Source organism: Montipora capricornis, chromosome 5, assembly GCF_036669925.1.
Source record: "Montipora capricornis isolate CH-2021 chromosome 5, ASM3666992v2, whole genome shotgun sequence".
Lineage (NCBI taxonomy): Eukaryota > Metazoa > Cnidaria > Anthozoa > Scleractinia > Acroporidae > Montipora > Montipora capricornis.
This window is the reverse complement of record NC_090887.1, coordinates 7920741-7940637: the sequence shown is the minus strand read 5'-3', so window position 1 is coordinate 7940637 and position 19897 is coordinate 7920741. Positions and strand designations below refer to the sequence as shown.

Genomic DNA, 19897 nt, shown 5'->3' with positions numbered 1-19897 from the left:
ATGTTCAAACCTTTAAAACAGCTCTGTTCAACAGTATTATAATGAAAATAATCTGAAGCCCTGCATTATAAAACATGTACAGCCATAACAATGACCACCACAACTTAGGTCCATAGTCGACCTGACAAGCCAACAGACAAAGGCTTGTAACCTTTTGGAAGAAAACAATGTCTCTTTACCTCACATAGAAGCTTGAAACTTCCAAAAGATGTTCTGCGACTCTCCCAAAATCCGTCCGGTTTTAGAAGGTAAACTGTGTGGATCTTTGCAAGGAAACACTCCTGGAAAGAGAAAAAAAGAGAACTTTGATAATGTTTCAGGCCTGCACACTTCTCACCAAAAATAACTGAGCATTCTTGACAAAGCCTTGACCTTGCCTGGAACATTTAACGTCAATCCAGGATGAAGAGATAGAAGAAGGAATGCCCTAAAGGCTCTTACAGATTGCTTATCCCTGGAGTAATGCCAAGCTCAAGCCACTCTCACACCCATTCCCTATAACAGCCGCATTCACCTGAGCCTTTCAACCTTTTGCAGGATTGGATATAAAATAACCTCTGTATGATGTTTTACACCAAGGCGTGAAAGGAGGAAAAGAAGATATTTGGATGAAAGGCCTCCACAAAAGTTGTTTTTTTTCTTCTGTTCTCACAATGAGCCCAAAAATTCCCATCAGCCATTAGCCAGCCAAAGGAATTCTTTCATATTACCTGCAAGGCTTTTAGCATAGGCTTGGCACCATGCCAGGTGTTATCACGCATGTCCAGAACAAGGCTGAACCCCAAATCACGTTCATGGTTGCTGAAATTAACAGATGGGATGATACTGATTCACAAATGTTATGTAAAATGCAAATATGGTCAGAAGATGAAAAGTAGGCCATTCACGAGTACAATAAAATTTATATACAGTGGTGAATAGTGGTGGATATTTACCGAGCCACAAAGCAGGGAGGTACACTGTAAATATCCACCACCTTCACCGACACTGAGGTGAATAATAAATTATTATTATTGATTTAAGTATAAAATGTATACCAAACAACCTGAACAAAAAGCAAACCAAAAGACTATTTTATTTTGGTAAAATGATTGCAGTCAGAAATTCCAAATCTCATGCGCAGGCTACTCGGAGGTCCATAGTACTTGGCTAATCACTTCTAAGTTAGCTAATCAGCGTATGTGGAGAGCACTTTTCACTTGCATGCATAGTGTATACTACAACAGGACATAAATAATTTCCAGTGCCCAGGGTGCACAGATGGCGCAGTGGTGAGAACACTCACCTCCCACCAACGTGGCCCGGGTTCGATCCCCAGATCCAACGTCATATGTGGGTTGAGTTTGTTGGTTCTCTACTCTGCACCGAGAGGTTTTTCTCCAGGTACTCCGGTTTTCCCCTCCCCTCAAAAACCAACATCTGACTTGATTTGTGTTAAATGTTTAAAATTTCAGTTTACAGTGTCCCCAATTAGTGCTCCAGCGCTACAACAACTAGACACTTAATTTAAGTAAAGTTCCTTTCCTTTCCTTTTTTTTTGAACCAACAGTTCCCCAGAGTATACACCAAAGCTCGAGGGACTGAAGATTTAGCTCATCAGAACTGACTACTGTAAAAATGTGGAAAGGAGTTTTTTAAATTTTCAAATAAAGTTAATGGTCTATTTTCTGCTCACATTTAGATAGATATGTATTATGAGACTTCATTTACAATTCGCACAACCTTGTACAAGTGTTAGAAGCTCTTAATAACATTTTTTGAAAGGTAATTGTTACGTAATAATATGATTACTTTTTCTGACAGTAATATAAAGTATGTTTTGATGTATCAATTTTTCTTCAGTCCAGTTGGTACATATTGAGCGATTGTAGAGTGACAGTAAATATACTGTAACTGTCATTCTATAAATAGCCAAATGCACATACACGTACAGCTGTAATAATCACTGTAGACCTAACAACTGCACTGTAAGTACATGAAGGCTAAAATAATTTACAATAGATTTCCATAACCAAAGTTTTAAACAAAGAGACAACTTAAACAACAATATTTTTATTTCCAAGTTATTTATTACTGTTTAACTAAATAGATTAAAATACAAGAGCTAACAAACCAAACAAACGCTTTTTGAAATAAGAGTGTATTTGACACTTATGAGTCAGTTACAGTTCTCACCTATTGCTCCTCTGGCAGAAAAACTAAGACAAGTTGTTCCATTAGAATGCCCAGTACGAATTATCCCTGTCTGATGGTTTTTTTGAGTAATTTTCAAAATTTACAAATTATGATTAATGTAGAAATTTGAAAAAATACATGGTGTGATAAAACAAAAAAAATTAAGAAACTTTGTTTAAAATGAATACTTCTTTGTTCTTGGAGTGGACAAAAGTTATGATTGTCTACATTAGGTGTAATCGCTGTGTCCTAAGATTCCAAAAAATTTCTCATGCGAAAATTTCCTTTGTCAATGATCGAGGCATTGTTGAAATCACTGACATGAGACCAAGCATTATTTCCAATTCTGAATCCTTTGGCCACTTTTTGACATCGGACCCTTACATGTATGTGTTCTTTTATCCTCTTACTTGACTCCTCAACCTTTTTTTACGAAGTATAAGTGTAATGCTATGATCTTTTGTTTTATCAGACAAGTGATAGTAATTTGTAAAGGAAATGAATATTCAATACTTGGGTGAGTTTAGAGAAGGTAAAACTTTTGAACAAATTTACATAATAGGGCGTGATGGAGAGCGATCAGAATCGTGTCATTTTCGCCTGCCAAAATCGTCTTCCCAAGAAAGTGATTCAGTTAACGAGGCCATTCCAGTTTCAAATAAATATAAAAATAACTGGGCTATGAACAGTTTTGCCGAATGGATGCGGGTTAAGAGAGGTAAAGGTGCCGGTTTCAGATTGCAGTGGCCTTTTCAAAGACTACGAAATACACAAAGTTCAAGCCTTGAGTGCTGAAATGGATGCCCTGTCACTGACCTACTGGGTACCCAAACTCGTTTTAATCCTCTAGACGCTAATGATAAACGGTAAGTACTGCGAATTTGTCATGAAGAGAAAACGTTGAATATTCAGGAAATTTAAAACACATGAATTCTGTGCAGATAGTTTATTTATGTGTGTTTTTTCGCCGAAGGTGTATTAGCATAAGGGTTCATTTCAATTCAAGTGTCTTGATCAGTTTTTTTAACCAACTCAGGCATTTCTTGATCTCTAGTTTCAATGGGTATCGAGACACAGTCATGTCCCTGACCGAAACGGGGCACTCCGATTGGATAATAACCTTATGAATTATTAATGAATTTAAGAAAACTATGCAAATATTCATCTTTCCCAACAATTGCAAGTAAAAGGAAATGAAGAGGTAAAATTTGTATGAAGCTTTCGTAGGTCACATCATGTTTTACAAATGAATAGTCTAACACATCCTCTCTTGAACCACCAATCGTCTGACAATCCACATATTACACTGTACTTAGACAGAGTAAATGTTGCCGATGTAGCGGTTGTCAACCCACTGACACCTCAAACTCTCTAGGACTACCCCACTGACAAGTAAAATCATCTGGTGTAAGACAGAGTAAGTCTGATTCCCAGGGATCAATGAGTTAAAGGGGACATGATTTTACTGTTTACAAGCTAACCTGCATTTTCTCTCCAGCTTTTACGAGCAAGATTAAAGTAGAGAAACCGTAAGCACGGGTACATGCAGCATGAATAGGCCTTACATAATATTAATACTATTTGGAAAATTCATAGCTCAGCCTATCGCTGTTTTCATATCGGCAAAAAAACTCTTTTTAACATTAATCTTACAACGGGTCATCTTTCAATGACATGTGAGAAAAGGCCCGCAGTTTTTTCTTTGCAAATAAATCTTAAGACAAATTCATAATTTTTTTTTTAAAGCAGGATTTACTTTGAATAATCCTATAATCTTTGCAAAAGTACTTAAAAGGCCAACTACATGTTATGTTTATGTCTCCTTAGAACCAAATAAGTTCACTTTTAGAGTAAGAGCCTGCAAAACCCAAGGATGATGTAATACCACAAAAGAGCTAAGGCCATCCTCTTTTTTTCCTCTGTTTAGCGTCGTCGGATCGACCCGAATTTTTACCATTTTCAAAAAAAAAGTAACGACGTAGTTAAACCATTTTTATGTAAATAAGAGTTTCAGTTGTTGTTCCTTTTTCCCATGTTGTCTTAATTTTACAATAACATCAACCAACTTTTCGGCTATATTGATTTTGAGTTCACGTCTTGTTGTTTTCCAGGCTCCGCAGCAATGATGCTCGCGAAGCAGACCTTTTTTTTTCAATCCGACCAACCAACCCAATATCACAGTGCTCCAAATAAGTAGTCGTCCGGTCGTCCCAGACGACCAGAAAGTTTACCAGGCGACTAGTTTTTGGTAAAATGAAAAGTTTGGTTGCCCAAAGAAAAAACAACGGACAACCCAGCCAAAAATAGAAAATGAATTACATAAGCAGCACTCGACTCACTTGTCGGTTTTCTTTTGTCAATGTCCGATAGTAGTGCAACGTTAACAATAATATTATTAATTTGCGGCAGCTGAGTATTTTCCTGTGTTTTGAATATCTGTAGCTTTTGCAAAACATTGTCCGATAGGAAACTGTATGGGAAGGAGATCGAAGACTCTATTTTGAAAATGCTAAAACCACAGGCACACACAGTAGAGCTATGGGATACTCAAGCTCCAATGCCACATGATAGCATCTCAGCACAGCGTGCATTTTATTGAAGGGGGTTATCCTAATAGGCAACTGAGCATTTCTAAGGGCAACCAAATTTACGGGTTTAGTTGCCCTGCTCTTGGAACAGGGACAACCTAGAATTTTTTTTTTATTTCGAGCACTGATATCAGGAAATGCATTTGACGCTAAACAACAAAAACAATGGGGGGATCGCCTTAGATGACAAAAATGGGAAAATTAGAAAGAAAAACAGGGAAAGATTTGTAAGGACTGTATGGTTTTTTAGCCTAAAAAATTCCTCTCTTCCAAACTCATTTGCACTCTGTCAACACAGCCCTTTTGAAATAAAATTTCAAACATTTGTACAATTTATAATTTTCCCAGTATCAATAAAATCTTTAAAATGCCTTTCCAACCTTGGCATACCAATCGATGCATCACCTAATTAATTTGTCTCCAAAAGATGTCAGTTTAATTAATTTTGAAAGAAAATGAATTCCTGCGCTACTGGTTGATCTCTCAACCCATAAAATGTTTTTCAAAATGACAAAACTTTGAGGAAAGCAGTCTTCAAAAACCATGCACAAACCACAGCTCACAAGAAGCCTCAACACAATGCTTAACTCCGGACATACAAGTAAAAGCCTTTCAGAGAACGTGTATTTATGAAGTAAAACAGATCTTAAACAATTATAACTGAAAAAAAACAATAGCTTAAAAAAGAAAGGAAAACTAAAAACATAACACCATGTTGAAGTAACGATAATCCTTTTTAGTATTATGCTAAAACAGTGGACGGCATTCAAAGCGCTCTCTGATTGGTTGCTCAAACTCTGGATATCCTTTGCTATTCACCTCAGAGCAACTCGCTCGGGATTTGCGTCCGAAAATATTGCAATTGTTGGAGGAATAATGAGTTAAAATTATCTTTTTGTGCTATATTATCTCACTGTTTTAATATATACTAAAACAACTATTCACCTCAGTGTTGGTGGCTAGTGGTGGATATTTAATAACCAAGGCTGCTGCCTAACAAAATTTTAAAGGGGCCCTCAGAGCTAAACGCTGAGAACTTAGGAGCCCAACATATGAAGTGAAAGGTGTTGCTGTGAAAAGTTAAGGTGCCCAGAGCTATTCTTTGGGAGCCCCAAGCTACCGGGCTCCTGTTAGGCAACAGCCTTGAAAGTAAACCCACTTTGGTAAATAGTCGTTATTCATCGATAAAGTTGATTAAAAATACGTAAGTAACATCATGCGTAGAACCCTGCACATCTTTATAAGTCTGACTCAAATATTGGGGATTCGCAGCATAAATACTATGATGTTCCTTTTCCTTCTGTATTAAGTACTTTAGAAGATATATTGCTTTATGTTTCATAATTTTCTTTGTTTTTAAAACAGTTCAAATCAAGAATCTCTTTCCCTTCCAAATTTTCCTAGAGTTGAGTCAACCAAATAAGAGAACATACCACATGACGTCAGTGCAAACGGAAAGGCAAAAAATTCTGTGAAAAGGCTATCTGAACAAGGCCACAACAACAATACAAAACATTTTAACACCAGTAAATGGACAGAAAGGTAGTTTTCTATGCATTCAAGTTAAAATTAATGTTTAGCATGCAGGTGCAAAAAGAATTGCAAGGATTTCTCAAAATGCAAATTTTTTGACCAGTCACAAGTTGTTAATAATATGGAGTCACCTACATCCAAAAATCAGTGATTTCCTCTTCGAAATCTGTTAAGAGCCATTAATGTGAAACTAAAACAGGTGTTCACACATTGTGCAGGATATATTTCTTTTCGTGGATCAAAAAGAAAGTCTTCTCCAGCAACTTTAGAGAAACATGTTTGCACCGGCGGGTCTAAACACTGAGTTACAAAAAACTTGGGGAATAAATAATTTATTCAAAGTCCTTGAAATATAAGGAATAAGGCACAATAGAAGTGTCAGAACCTTTATTATATAATTTGGTGGGGTTTTCGAATTAATTTCTCTCCGCCAATTAGTGGAATAACGGCTAAAAAGAATGAAAATTCGAAAGGAAAAAGCATACGGATTTTCAATTGAGAACAACGTAACGATAACTTAAGTGTTCAAGACTTCTACCCGCTTGAAAACAAGGCCGGTATGTCTAGGAATATTCAAGATTCGTGAATCAGTCAAAAGAAAATCTTGTTAATTATTTAAGTGCATTAAATCACAAAGCAAAAATATACGCACTAATACCGCTTGTAGACCCGTAACAAAACAAAATAACACGAAATATTCAGTAATCGTATTCTTCAAAAAGCACCATTAGGGTTTAAACGATCTTTGAAACAACATAGTCCGGCTAAATAAACATTGGACTGAAAATAACGTCACTGAGTTCTGACTTCGCCGTCTCGTGCGATATGAGTTCACGTGTTTTGATTAGCAATGCCATTTCTGTATTCATAGTGAAAGTTTGCTGTGATTATCCCCACAGAAAGAAATGATATAAAAACACAATGTGCCTCGGTCGTGACTGGAGGCTAATCAAATAGAACTGACTACTCAAGCAGAGGCAAAAAGTAGGCAGTTTACTTCGGGTGACAAAAAAATCGACAACATCGTCTCGATCCATGCCATGTTAGTATCGGTACACGTGTTTGTCAAAACAAACTGTAAAAGCAATTTATTTTTCTTTTGGCTGCTTTTCACTGAATTCTCTCTCTAAAATCGTAAGGTCTCATACATTTCTCTTCATCTTGAAGAGCACATAAACGACGGGTTAGGGTTAGGGTTTGCGCGTGACAAATTCTTTCCCTTCGTTGCAAAATTCAATACGTCCCTGAAAACAAGGATTGAACTAAATAAAAAGCATTAAACGAGATACTTTTCTTATCAGCCTTTCTCATCTCTTGAAAGTTTAATCTTGGCTTCTACGCTCTTGAAACTGCCATCTTAAGCTCAAACCATTGCGTAAAATCTGTAATATCAACACCGAGTCAACTAGTCACTGCCGATGTCAGCTGTTGATTACTTTTTTTTGCATCCGTCAAACGATTTTAACCCGAAAAAAAGGGTGTAGAAAAGCAGATTTTGTAATAATTGATTTTAAAAAATTCTACAAACCTCGGAATGCTCGCAAGGTACACCAATAATCGAGTCAAAGAAGTGCGATCGAGTTCAACAGCTCTGGTCTTCGCCGGAAACGCAATAATCGGACCTCCTCGGCGATCTTTTCCCCCTAAAAGAAAACAAAGTATATAATTAGCAACTACATTACTTTGGAACACGAATTCATGATTATACCTTTTTAAAAAATAATACTTAAAACGAATCAAGAGGTTTCGCAAATTAGATTTTATAAAAAGCCATTAACTTAAATATTCAAGGTGGCGAACCGCATTTTATTTTAAGAATCACCATAGTTATAAAAGACGCTTTATTGCGCATTTATTTGCACTGCACAAAATTTGAAGAGAAAGCATATTACGTTGATAATTCAAACATGCCAAGGAGAAATTTATTGACGAAGAAAAAGATATGATTATGGTCGTTTTCCAACGTAACTCTGCCAGCCTCGGATGATAGTTCCATTATAAAACGTGAGAATTTTGAAATGAAAGAACGGTGAATCGCCAGTGTCTTACCGTATAAAAACGCGATTTTCTCGTGTAGTAGATCAATAATATCCTTAGCTCTCAATCCTTCCCATCTACTGTCTCCTTGAGGACGAATAATTTGATACATAAAACGGAAAAGAAACCACGGAATAAATAAAGTTCACAACATTTGTGGCTTCACACATCACAAGAGCCTCCAAACAACGGCCGGCGTGCCAAAACTTTTGAATGAAAATATTACCTGCGCTGTAAACTGAAGACAAATCGCTGTCGGACGAGGCTGTCGACCACCGTTCGGAGCTGCTCATATTCTACTTTACGCCTGTTTCTTCATTCTATTTGCCTTACGATGACAGTTTTGGGAAGCCATCTTCCCTCCCTCACTACGGAATCGTGTGACGTCATGCGTGACTAACGTATGATAATTTATAACACAGTCAAAACTCTTCAAATTCACTGTCATCGCCCGGAAAAGCTTTGCATTTACTTGGGTTTTTATTTCCAAAAGTTTCAATTACTCTGGCTTAAACTCTTGATCTTCGTTAGCGAAGAACCTGATTTTTCGCTTGAAGCAGGCGTCCCCGAAAAATCTAAGCTTAATTATTCGACGCGAAGTGAAACTTCCGGAAACAACAAAAGGGTACTGAACTAAACAGAGGCAACTGTATTCTCCGCCACATTTCGGAAGGATAAGAGATCTACCCACGCCACCACGAAATTTTTAAACACTTCAAATTTGAAATCTAACCTGCGTTATACAATATTAGTATGCTGTAAGGTGTCAAGATTGAAAACTTTTTGATTGTTTACAGTTTGTAAATGTTCAAGTTTTTGCCACATCATTCTATCCCAAGGAAAGTTTCGCCAGTGTCTCGTGAGTAAAAGTAATGCACAGAAAGACATAAAGTCCTATATTTCAACGATGTATTTGAATGATTTTGGTTCAGAAGAATCTACGAACCTTGCGCCAGAATAAAACGTTGATTGATTCAGTAAAAAAAAACAAGAGCAGGGTAGTGTATGTTAAATTTTCCAAAACCGCACGACCATATCGGAAACTACAAAATGTGTTTTTTTTTCCACGTCAGATTAAAGGAATGGTAGTTTGACTATCTTATGATAAATCCCTGACAGAGAATACCATTCGGAAATTATAAGAGCTAACATTTAAAAAAATTCATTCGTTTCACTAACGAGAAAAACGTAGACACTCTGAGACACTGAAACACAAGAACATATATCGACACTTTACTGAGACCTGCGGAATTCACTGTGAAATAGTTTTCGTCTAGTTTGACTGGAGGGAAATGCAGAGTTAATAACATTAAACTTTTCGTCTTTCGGTGTTAAAAGCTCGTCTCGTTAAAAAAAAATGGGATAAACAAGAATAAGCCTTAATAGTCTCTCTTTCCCTTGTTTATTTGTCGGCAAGTGGTCCATTTTGGCGAAAACTAAGACCTGTCTGAAAAAGCCCCAGACGGGACGGTGAAATACCGAGAGAATAAACCGTATACGTGAGCGCGACCAAGGTGTGGTACCACAGAAGATGTGCAAAGAGAGGAAACTAGATACACCGGGGTAGTATGTTGTTTCCAAGAGGACAATCATGGTTCACAGCTGTGCATTACATCGCCTTTTTTCCACGCCCAAAGTGAAATGTCATCCAATCTCACAATTTTTGTACCATTTACGTGATCAACGCAGTGTGCTGTTCTGTTAATTAGCTCCTTACTACCCACTTAATAACTGAAACTTTGAGTTTCTCCCTTCCACAAGAAACATCTGAAATATGTTTTTCCCTCGTTGTTTGTGGTTTTCGGGAGTATCCTGTTTTTATTCAACACGGGACCATTTCAAGAGCTGTTTACTCCACGGACAGGAGAAAAAAATAAAGATTTCCGTCCGCATTTCATTTTGGAGAGAGAGTTCACCAGTTCATGTTGAAACCCTAGACGACTCCTGTAGACGAAGCAATTGGATTAGGAAATGGGACAATAAGATCTTGTTTTCTCTATTGTATTTAGTCTAGTACCATGCTGTGCCTTTCGAAATACAAAACAATATTTGCCATATCTCGAGAGATAGCAATTGCCGGTAATTCAAAACGACTTCTCATGCTGGGAGCAGAACAAACTTGAACTTCACTTCACTTCACTTCACGGTGGCTTCATTTTGCACACATCGGAAGGGTCCCAAGTCCGACTCCTACGAAGAAGCTCTCGGATTTTTTCCGAGTACCCAATAGTCACCATCGAATCTTCGTTTCATTTTCCGGGCTTCGGGCGTAAAATTTGTCACCCACTTCTTAACAAATAAGCGGAAAATATTTGAAATAGTTGTAGTGAGCGGAAAGCGTAGGATATCTAGAAAGAATACGGGGGAGAACATCCAGAGATCCCATCCTCGACGGTTTTTTTATTGAGGGACTTACAGTTCCGATCTTCAACGCGTAAGACAGTATTTCGTTATCAAACTGATGCGCATCAAATTGTGATATTGGAAAAATATGGGACCAAGGAGGACCCTTATCGCTAAGCCACAAATATACTTCACGGAGATAACGGATGTGGACAATGTTGAGTGCTTCTACAAACAAGCAAATTGTTTTCATGACAACTAAGATGGTCGGAAATGAAGGCTTGACAGGAAGGAAAAAGTCGAGGTCACGCTGAGCCCAGTAGTCACGCATTGCGTGACAGGCCCTGACTAGCTCATTCGAGGGGTGGCCTTCAATTCGCGGCGAGGAACGATTTAGTAAATCCTTCATTTATATAGGGTAATAACTAATAGTGAACAATACTAATTAACTTGTTGCCCCCTAATTAAAGTTACAAAAAAGTAAGATCATGTTGAAAATTTATTCACAATATTATAAGTTGGAAATTTGGATGGGGCAAATGATGCTTCCAATTTCGTACGTACTTTGAATGTACAAGATTCCTCCAGTCATAGAGGGACAAGCAAAAAGCACGATAAAGATGCGACCAAATTATAATCCAATTAAAGTGGCATGAGCATTATAAGTGAATTCGTATTGTTAAAAAGACTTCATGAAGTCCAATTTGAAATAAATGGATGAAGATAATTCCGATCACTGCCGTAGTCGAGTCAAATTGCCATTAAAATTGCTGCTTCTTTATCCAAAAGTCGGTGAAGTTCTCCACTATCAAACTACGCAGTACTTCAGACTGCCATGAACTTTACAGATGCTGATTGGCCAATACTCATCTCCGTTTATTCCTTGGCATTTGATTGGCTACAAAGAATATCCTTACTTCCTTAAATTGGTTCTAATTTGGGAAAAATTCATTCGTTTGCAAGACTAGGGATGGAGACAGCCAAATAATTGAGCCATAAATTATGATCTTCATAATTTAGTTTGCTCTGGTATAAAAACATAAATTGGGTGTTTTGCATTCATTAATCAAAACAGGAGCCAATTCCACAAAAAAAGAAACAGAATATAAAACATCGTTTGAAGAACAATTCACAATACAGTAGCCACTTCACTTTTCACTTTAATTTGCATTTACAGTTGGAAATTACATTAAACAATAAAAAGTGAAAAAGATACATATATAAGAAGAATTAAAGGTCACACTGGTCTATAGTTCGTGCATCATGGAAACTTACGTTTGATATTGCTGAGATAGAACATAGCTTTTAACATTTTTGGAGAAAGCAAATTGATTTAGATCTTTGAACTTATATGGTATTTCTTGCCAAAGATAAATGGTCATAAATGAGATTATTTGTTTGCCAGTATTTGTTTTTACTCGAAAATTGTGAAGATTTTGATTGGCCGCATACCTGGTGTTATAATTATGTACGTTGCTGGCATTCTGGAAAAAATGGTGAAAGAGTTCTGGGAGAATACCTTTGTGCCATGCATGTATATATCCGAGAGCATGCAGGCGTTATACATTAGTTACCGGTAGTGCACTATTGGTATTTTTGCCAGATAGAGTTGAAAAGGACATTAACCTATTAACTATTTTTAATCGATAAGTGGCCGGTAAAGAAAAAGTTTAGGGTTCAAATGCTATTTTAGAAGTTAAGCTGAGGTAGTTTTTAAGCGAATACTGGAAAAACAATTTCTGTGAAGAAAGGATAACGTTGGAAAGCATCTAACGAAACCTCTAGCAACATTGCGTTACGGCATTCAACGTATATCGCAACCCTTACGGGACACCTATGGGACAGGTGCACGAACAACCTCGTTGTCGATGAGGAGAGAGACCCTGGGAACGAGATTGGTGCACGAAAGCAAAATCTTGGGTGTCAGATACTTCTTTCCTTATTATTTCTTGATTTCAACTGTCACCTTTCGTACATTTTCCACTGATCCTTACCCGTAAAATAGCCTAGCTAATCGAGGCGGGAAGGAAAAGTAAAAGATTAAAATAATAAGGGTTGAGGCAACAATAAAGAGAACAGATACACAAACATCAACATATTAAATTAAAATGACAATGAGTACATACATTACAAAATATCCAGTAGCCGATTCTGTGGAATATCTTTAGATTTATATTTAACACTATTCCATATTTTTTAAACGTGAGAATAAAGGACTGACCAGAACTGAGAAGATAGACATTCATTTTATAACTGAAGTGACAATAAAATCGTGTTTTTCTCTGGAGAATTTATGTGTATGCACCGATTCCAAAACGGTTGGCCTTTTGTTGATTAAGTTGAGTACCTCCGTTAAGATACTTTTAATTAAAATTAGGCAAGTTATCACCTTTGAAAATTTAATAGCTCGCCTGGTTCCTTGTGCCTTCGCGGTGGCCGGGGACAAAAGGGTTGGGGCCGGGTTGGGGCGAGCCTCGATCGCCCTAATCCCTTATCTTGCGACAGCGCACTCTGCGCGATTAGGGGCCTGTTTGCCCACAACCTAAGAATTCAGAAATCACCCTTTTTTCAGTCGATCGAAGACCTATCTATAACGTGCGCAAGCCTTAACGAACGTGATAAAAAGAGAACTTTGGTAAGAGCGAAGGATTCACGTTTCAGTGGTTTTGAAAATTAACGACCTTTGGTTGTCAAGGTCAAGATTAACAAGAATCTATATGCGTTCACTGATGCTTGGAGAGGAATCAATGGTTATGGTCATTCTAATTTATATTGGCTTTTTTGACATATTCATCGCAGTAAAAGATGCCTTGGACGTATAGATTGACGATGCTGTCACCAAAATCTTATTGAAAAGTTTACATGTATAGAGAAAGCTTCTTGCTGCGGTTTGGCAAAGTTTTGTCGGTGTTGTAGAGCGTTTGACATCCGTGACCAACACCATATTGGATTCTTTGTAAAAATAGATTCAATTCCGAGGGGAATGTTGATACGTTTCTGTGTTTTGGAGCACAAACATGATTTTACCAATCTCACTGTCTTACAAAGGCTCGATTTTGCCTTTCGCACCATCGCTATTCACATCAAAAGTACATTAGCTCTTATTTTAAAAAGTCGTGAAAATTCGATGTGCCTCTAGGGCATCTTGCAAATGTTCCTATATATCCTTTCATCTCTTCATACCTGCTGCTAAACCGGAAAAACGCAGTAATACAGTCCACGTGTATTCAATTCCTACGTCGCGTGGGAGGGGGCTGGTTGTAATCTCGGCCTGTTAATTGTTTTGTGAACTACTATCATATTAAGAAAGCAATAAACCACAAAAGATAATTTTCGGTAAAATTAAAAATATATATCCAGGTTTTTGTTTTGTTCTGTTTTGATTTAATACGCAATATTGACAACGCAATGTAACGAAGTTTGTAAGATCGCGCGCGCTTTAAATTCAACGGCGATTTCAAAATATGTAACACTGAAGATGACGGATGTACCGTCGAAACATGTCTGGAAAATTAAAAAAAGTTGTTATTTTTATACGACTATCTATATTGTTGCTGCTATCTAGACCTTTTGGATATCCAGGTTCGCAATGAGTGCAGAAAATACATGCCAATTTTGCGAAGTTGATTTAGTAATCAGAAAATTACGTCCTTTTGTTTGTGACTTGATGGCAGCGTGGTTCGCCTTGCACAACAAGCATGAACTATAACAAGGAACGAGAAATTAGGTTTAATTCACATGTAAAATGTTAGGTTCATAACTCTTATTTTTTTAGGTGTCGTTAGGTCATCAATAAATGCTTTAATCCGGGTGACATTAAGCCGGAATTCACGAACTTTAAAAATGATCCTTTATGAATGGAGACTGTTATAAATTTCGCTTTGCTTAGAACAACTGTGCCTCGGACTTTGCGTGATTCCATCTCGATAAGATGAAAGATGTAACTTGACCTTTCAAATGCAATTTTTATTCCAGTCGTGTTGGTGAAAACGAGAAGTAAATCTCAGAGGACACCTTACTATTTAACTAATCAAATGGGAACGTAGGCCCGCAATGCGTGCATGCTGTTTCGAATGTACAGCTTGAAATATAGGGTACACCATTTATAATTCTTCCTTTATTCCTAGGCAACTGGAGAAAGCTGAGTTAAGCTTGGTTGCTTTACAAGATCGTTCGCAACTCGATCATCTATGCAATGCACTCCATTGCTCTCAGATCTCCGCACCAGCACTCTTGCCCATCAACTCCCTGCTACGCCTGGGGTAGCTGAAGCTGGGGTTGAAAGCCACTCGCGGAGAAGGCTCCCGGGTATTGATTTGTCTATAAAATGGTTATCACTTCTTGAAAGAGTAAACCAGATGTCCATGGCTGCCGAAAGTTGAGAAGGAGTCGTAGGTTGTGTGCACGCGCGAACGTGCCGCTCATATATGTTAGTGTTATGTGGAAACTGCTCGCTGCTAATATGATTACTATCCTAATAATGACAACTGCAACGCTTATCATTTCTGCTTTGACTCAGAAACCAACTTGAAAAAGATGGAAAATCTGGCCTTTTCTTCTATAATATAGCGCTGAACATCAGTAGCTCCATGCATGCTGCACGAACCTTTTTTCCTTCCATTGAAATAGTTCTTTTCTTCACTAGGGTATGAATGTCACGCAAAAGCAAAATCGTTTCGTCTTAAACATAATATTTAAATTTAATTCAAGGTATTGATGTTCCCACACCATGTATAATTGGCAGCCATATGTTGAGATGTCACCTCACGCTCAACTGAAAATATTGCGTGACATTCCACAGAAATGGATAGAAAGAAAACCACCGTCCACTAGATGGGATGTTACGTTTATCCAACACAGGCTTACGTTGCGGGAATTAGACTAAAGAGCCACGTTTAGCTAGGAAAAATGTAGCTGTAGCTAACTTTCACTGAGATTCTTACTGATCTCTTACCAACACGTCTTGGCGCACGCAAGCTCTTTCTTTATAATTTGCTTACTTGCCTCGCCATTTCATCTTACGCGCGAGGTTAAGAATTTTCTACAGCTGCAAAAAGGGTGATTCGCTGCGCAGTAAAAAGAAGTATTTGATAAGACAAACTTGCAATCTTTCCCTGCTTTTCGTCGCTAAAAACAATGAACTTTCAAGAGGGAGATTTGTTGACAAAAGATGACCTTTAAACAAGCGACAACGTATTAGGCGCTCCAAAACGATTTAAAGCCGGTCTTTTCAATGCAGTTCTGTTTGTGTTTTCGAGATCAAATTGAAACGAATTTCCGCGAAAATTGTCCTTGTTCACTGCTGGAGTAGAAACTGTGAATGGTTTAATATAAACGAAAAGTCGCAAGTGTTGATTTTCATGAAATTATCACATCAACTCGATGACCTTCGTCTGACGGTCTGATGACCAAACGAAACCTGCGACAAAGCTCTAGACAGGCGAATTACCGAAATGAATTCAAGAAGAACCTCTGAAGTAATTTTTTTCACGAAATCGTACTAACAAACTTTGTAAACATTGCAAAAATATGGCCAGAAAGTAAACCAAGAGACAGTGTTGATATTTAACTTCTTTTAAAAATCAGAAAAATCACGTAGGACAAATACAGAGTCTGACATGCCAAGGTTACCAATCACTTCAACATTTATAAACTCACCGTTCGATTGCGATGCAGTAAGTCAGCAATATAGTTCTATTCTCGTGTCTTGCAAAGATTTTTGAAGAACAAGAAATGTGCTGTATCGCAAAAGCAAAGCTCTTGCGGTTCGGAATTTTAATTTGTCCGCAGCATTTGCCAGGGCGGGCCTCTGTCAATATAAACATCACACTGTAGGATTCAGGCAATTTGAAAAGCCGCTTAAAGGGGGATTCAAAAGAGATAAGGGTGTGTTTTGCACGTGCTTTTGAAATCATAATCTCTCTCTTCTCTGCCATTTTATCCGACAGCGAGTTGTGTGAATCGTGAAATTTAAAGTCATGGTAAAAATTGTGTTAGGGATTACCTTTACCGTCTGCGGTGTATAGAGAACGAAAAAAAATGCAACCAAGCTGCGCGTAGGTTACCTACTAATTGCATGTGGAAACTAAAAATCAAATTAAATAAAAGCTGATTTGAAATGATCGCGTAAACGAGGTCGAGGTCTTTGGTTTTTCATATTTTTAATCAGTGTTTTAATCACTAAAAAATCATGTTTGTCCTTTAAAAGGATTTTAAAAATACGTTTTTGTGTCTGTCGTGTCTCTCCGAAGAATCTTTCGACAAGATAGAAAGCCATAAAATAGCATCAATTAGAATACGATTTCTTTGTCAACGGACGAAATCATTTATCTAGGTCCTGAATGGATATCATTGGATGAACGACCCAGTCGTTCTAGTAGCTCAATGGGTTGAGAGGTGTTAGGTTCAATTCCTGCCTAGGACTCTGGTTTTTACACGCTTACAGTTGTCTTTTTGCCCGTTGCCTAGCAACTTGTTTTCTGTCCTTCCCACGGGCGCATAAATCACCTTCCCATCATTTCATGTAAAAGCATTAATTAATTAGCCATCATTTAAGGTCAATTTTTCCATTAGTTAAAACTCTCTAACACCTTATCCAATCGGATGCTTGTGCAGAGACGTTTCCTAATTAATAGAAAAGTATCATTCTCCTTTTCTTGTTCGTAAATGAAAATGTTTATGTTGACAAATGAGAATTTAAAAGAAAACATAAAATAAGCCACGACAAGAGATCATGATCTCTTGGCCACGAGTCATGTGTGGGATTATGCAAAAATCATTAATCCTTTCCTGCTTGCAGGACTATCGGATATAATGCTTGATTCGGTTTATTTCCTTTGGCTCCAAATCTCATCTCTTACCTTTTTTAGAGAACCATTATTAACTGAAAGTCAGGAAATCTATACGGCATATCTGTGCCTAGAAGAGCTTTGTTGACCAATAACCAATTCTTATACAGGGCTTTGATTTACTCTGATCTGTGCCAGGATAAACCACTCTATTCTTGAAGATTACTTACTTATTCCTACTTTGACTTTGATCAGCTAAATAGCTGGCATCGTTGCAGTAGTTCTAGAAAGAGAACGTCCTAGACGTTCTTGTTGAAGTACTACAGAGATAAATGCGACAAATTAACACTTGTCACAGATAAGCCTTTGATATTTGCTACCACGTTTTGCATTCCCGGCAGTGGAGATTTTATAAATCTCTGGATCACGGAAATTGAGGGCAAATGTTATCGCATTGTAAGTTATGGTCCTTGTTAGCGCTTATTTTCCAGCCCATTTTAACGTTCGAATGGCTTGATTCGGCTCTGTTGTTTTTGCGATGTCTAGAACAACGGAGAAGAATATCTTAAAAGCAGAAAAACCTTATTACCTATTCTCTTTTCTAAAAATGAAGGCTACTAAATCACCTACTCATAAATTAGTACATTTTGTGTCCTAGCCTAAAGTGTTACGCAAAACAGTAGCGGGAGAACCAAAAAAAGCGGCGCCAGGGAAATCTTAAAAAGGGACAACCGATGGTTTTTTTCCAAAAGCTGATGATATGTTTTCCCCTTTATTTCCAACAGAGATGGCGACGCTGAGTCATGCAAGTCTGCGAACGTTTCGACTGAAGAATTCCTCCCCCACCGGCAGTGATCTATTTGCTCCGGCTGATCTCAAGTCGTTCTCGTGTTTTTTGTGAGAAGTGTAACTGCAAATCGAATGGCTCTGCATGCAATGGTTTAAACAACCGTTTGACTTCTATCTTTGATTTCAAAGCAAGAAAATCAATATGAAGTAAGAGGGCGAAGCCGATCATGTTATTTGCATCTATTTTTAGTCCGATGCTGGAGGGTCCATGACTAGAAGCGAACGACTTTAATACTGAGGGCCTGTTCATATGGAATTGGGGGACCCCGGGTAGGTGAGGTACCCCTCCTACCCGTAGTCAAAAAAGCGAGCCTTCACGTGCAATATTTATAGCCCCGGGGCGCTGGGGTGAGGTTTCCAAGTGCTTTAACGGAATGTTCAAACTAAAGATAATTGCGGGGTACCCCACCTTCAGCATTCACATGGAGAAAAGTCACCCCAGGTAAGCGGATTACCCGACCCGGCTGACCGTGCAAAGGGCCTCAGTGGGGCACCCCACTTCTAATGTGAATGCGATAAAGAAAAAAGAGATATTGTATGGACAGATTGTCATGAGAACAACAGATCAAAAACAACCTCCATAACATCTGAAAATAAATCTCTAATAATTTTCAAAGGGCACAGGGAGTCGTTGTCTTACCAAACATTCTTTGTTTCAAAGTAATTCAAATCGGACTTAACGCATTACAACATGGTTGACCTTCCTTGTCAATAGATAACAATTAACAACTCACTTGTCACATTGTCCACCAATTAGAGGTATGCAAGCAAAACTCTTTGTGATTTGCTCGAACACATTTTTCCCGCGCCGAGGCCGAGTTGGCGCCGTCTGCAAGTACTTGGATTTGATTGGCTTGCTTGATTTCCTTAGTCTGCCATGATTGGCTAAAGTGATTGAATGAGGTTTTCGTTTTTGTTTTCACAAAAGCATTGAAAGTAAATTGTCTGCAGAAAACCAGTTTCCACTATAAGTTATGCAGAATGGAAAGCCAAATAGTTTAAAATAATTTCCTTGTCTCACATATAAATTTTTATTCCCCAAACCGACCAGGTGCCTCAGTTTTCACGTGATGTGATGTTCATCAATTATGAAAAGTTACTGTACAAGACAAGTTGATAGTGCTTTTCTTCTTTCTGGGTTCTGATTGGTTAACGTGGAAGTAATTCAATATCAAGATACTTTTCATCTCCGAGCAGCCGCAGACTGAAACAAAGTAGCTTGGATATAAAAACGCAACTCGAAGATGATTGACTGGCAACGCAGTGCAAAACCAAGGTGAAGGGCAATCGCACGTTCATTTTTGCGAGTCAAGTTCAAGCCTAGATTTTTTCAATCTTTGATCACAGCACTTCTTGAGTTGTCTTATTATTCGTCCCTGTGGGACGATAAAGAGCCCACACACGATTCGAGAAGAGTAGGGGATGAAGTCCCCGATGTTGCAGCTCTCCTGTTCTCTCCAGCACTGATGTCTCTAAAAAGGCTTAGAGGCCACCTAAGCAGAAACAGCCATAAGTCAAAAAGGGACTTTGCCGAGTGCTGGAACGTGTAGATGTAGATTTCGATATCGGCTTGTGACATTTACC

The 19897-nt window shown here is 38.0% G+C and overlaps 1 protein-coding gene and 1 long non-coding RNA gene across 19 annotated transcripts in view; one reads left to right on the top strand and one right to left on the bottom strand.

The window, feature by feature from the left end:
- LOC138049340 (uncharacterized) overlaps positions 1–19897 on the top strand; it is a 30684-nt gene that overhangs the window by 5407 nt on the left and 5380 nt on the right. For 2 of the 3 annotated variants that reach the window (XR_011132367.1, XR_011132366.1), the window contains exons 2-3: positions 18250–18460; positions 19365–19897. The exon at positions 19365–19897 is cut by the window's right edge. This is a non-coding gene — a long non-coding RNA (uncharacterized lncRNA). The remainder of the gene's footprint in view (positions 1–18249; positions 18461–19364) is intronic. The other variant, XR_011132368.1, reaches the window with a different exon arrangement.
- LOC138049335 (kalirin-like) overlaps positions 1–19897 on the bottom strand; it is a 170252-nt gene that overhangs the window by 145979 nt on the left and 4376 nt on the right. For 11 of the 16 annotated variants that reach the window (XM_068895562.1, XM_068895568.1, XM_068895566.1 and 8 more), the window contains exons 1-5: positions 8560–8715; positions 8346–8420; positions 7825–7939; positions 711–801; positions 180–281 (exon numbers count right to left, since the gene is read on the bottom strand). In XM_068895562.1, coding sequence (XP_068751663.1) covers positions 180–281; positions 711–801; positions 7825–7939; positions 8346–8420; positions 8560–8626 — 450 coding nt within the window. In that variant the 5' untranslated portion in view covers positions 8627–8715. Of the gene's footprint in view, positions 1–179; positions 282–710; positions 802–7824; positions 7940–8345; positions 8421–8559; positions 8719–16334; positions 16510–19897 lie in introns of those variants that run through there. The other 5 variants (XM_068895564.1, XM_068895563.1, XM_068895571.1 and 2 more) reach the window with 5 other exon arrangements.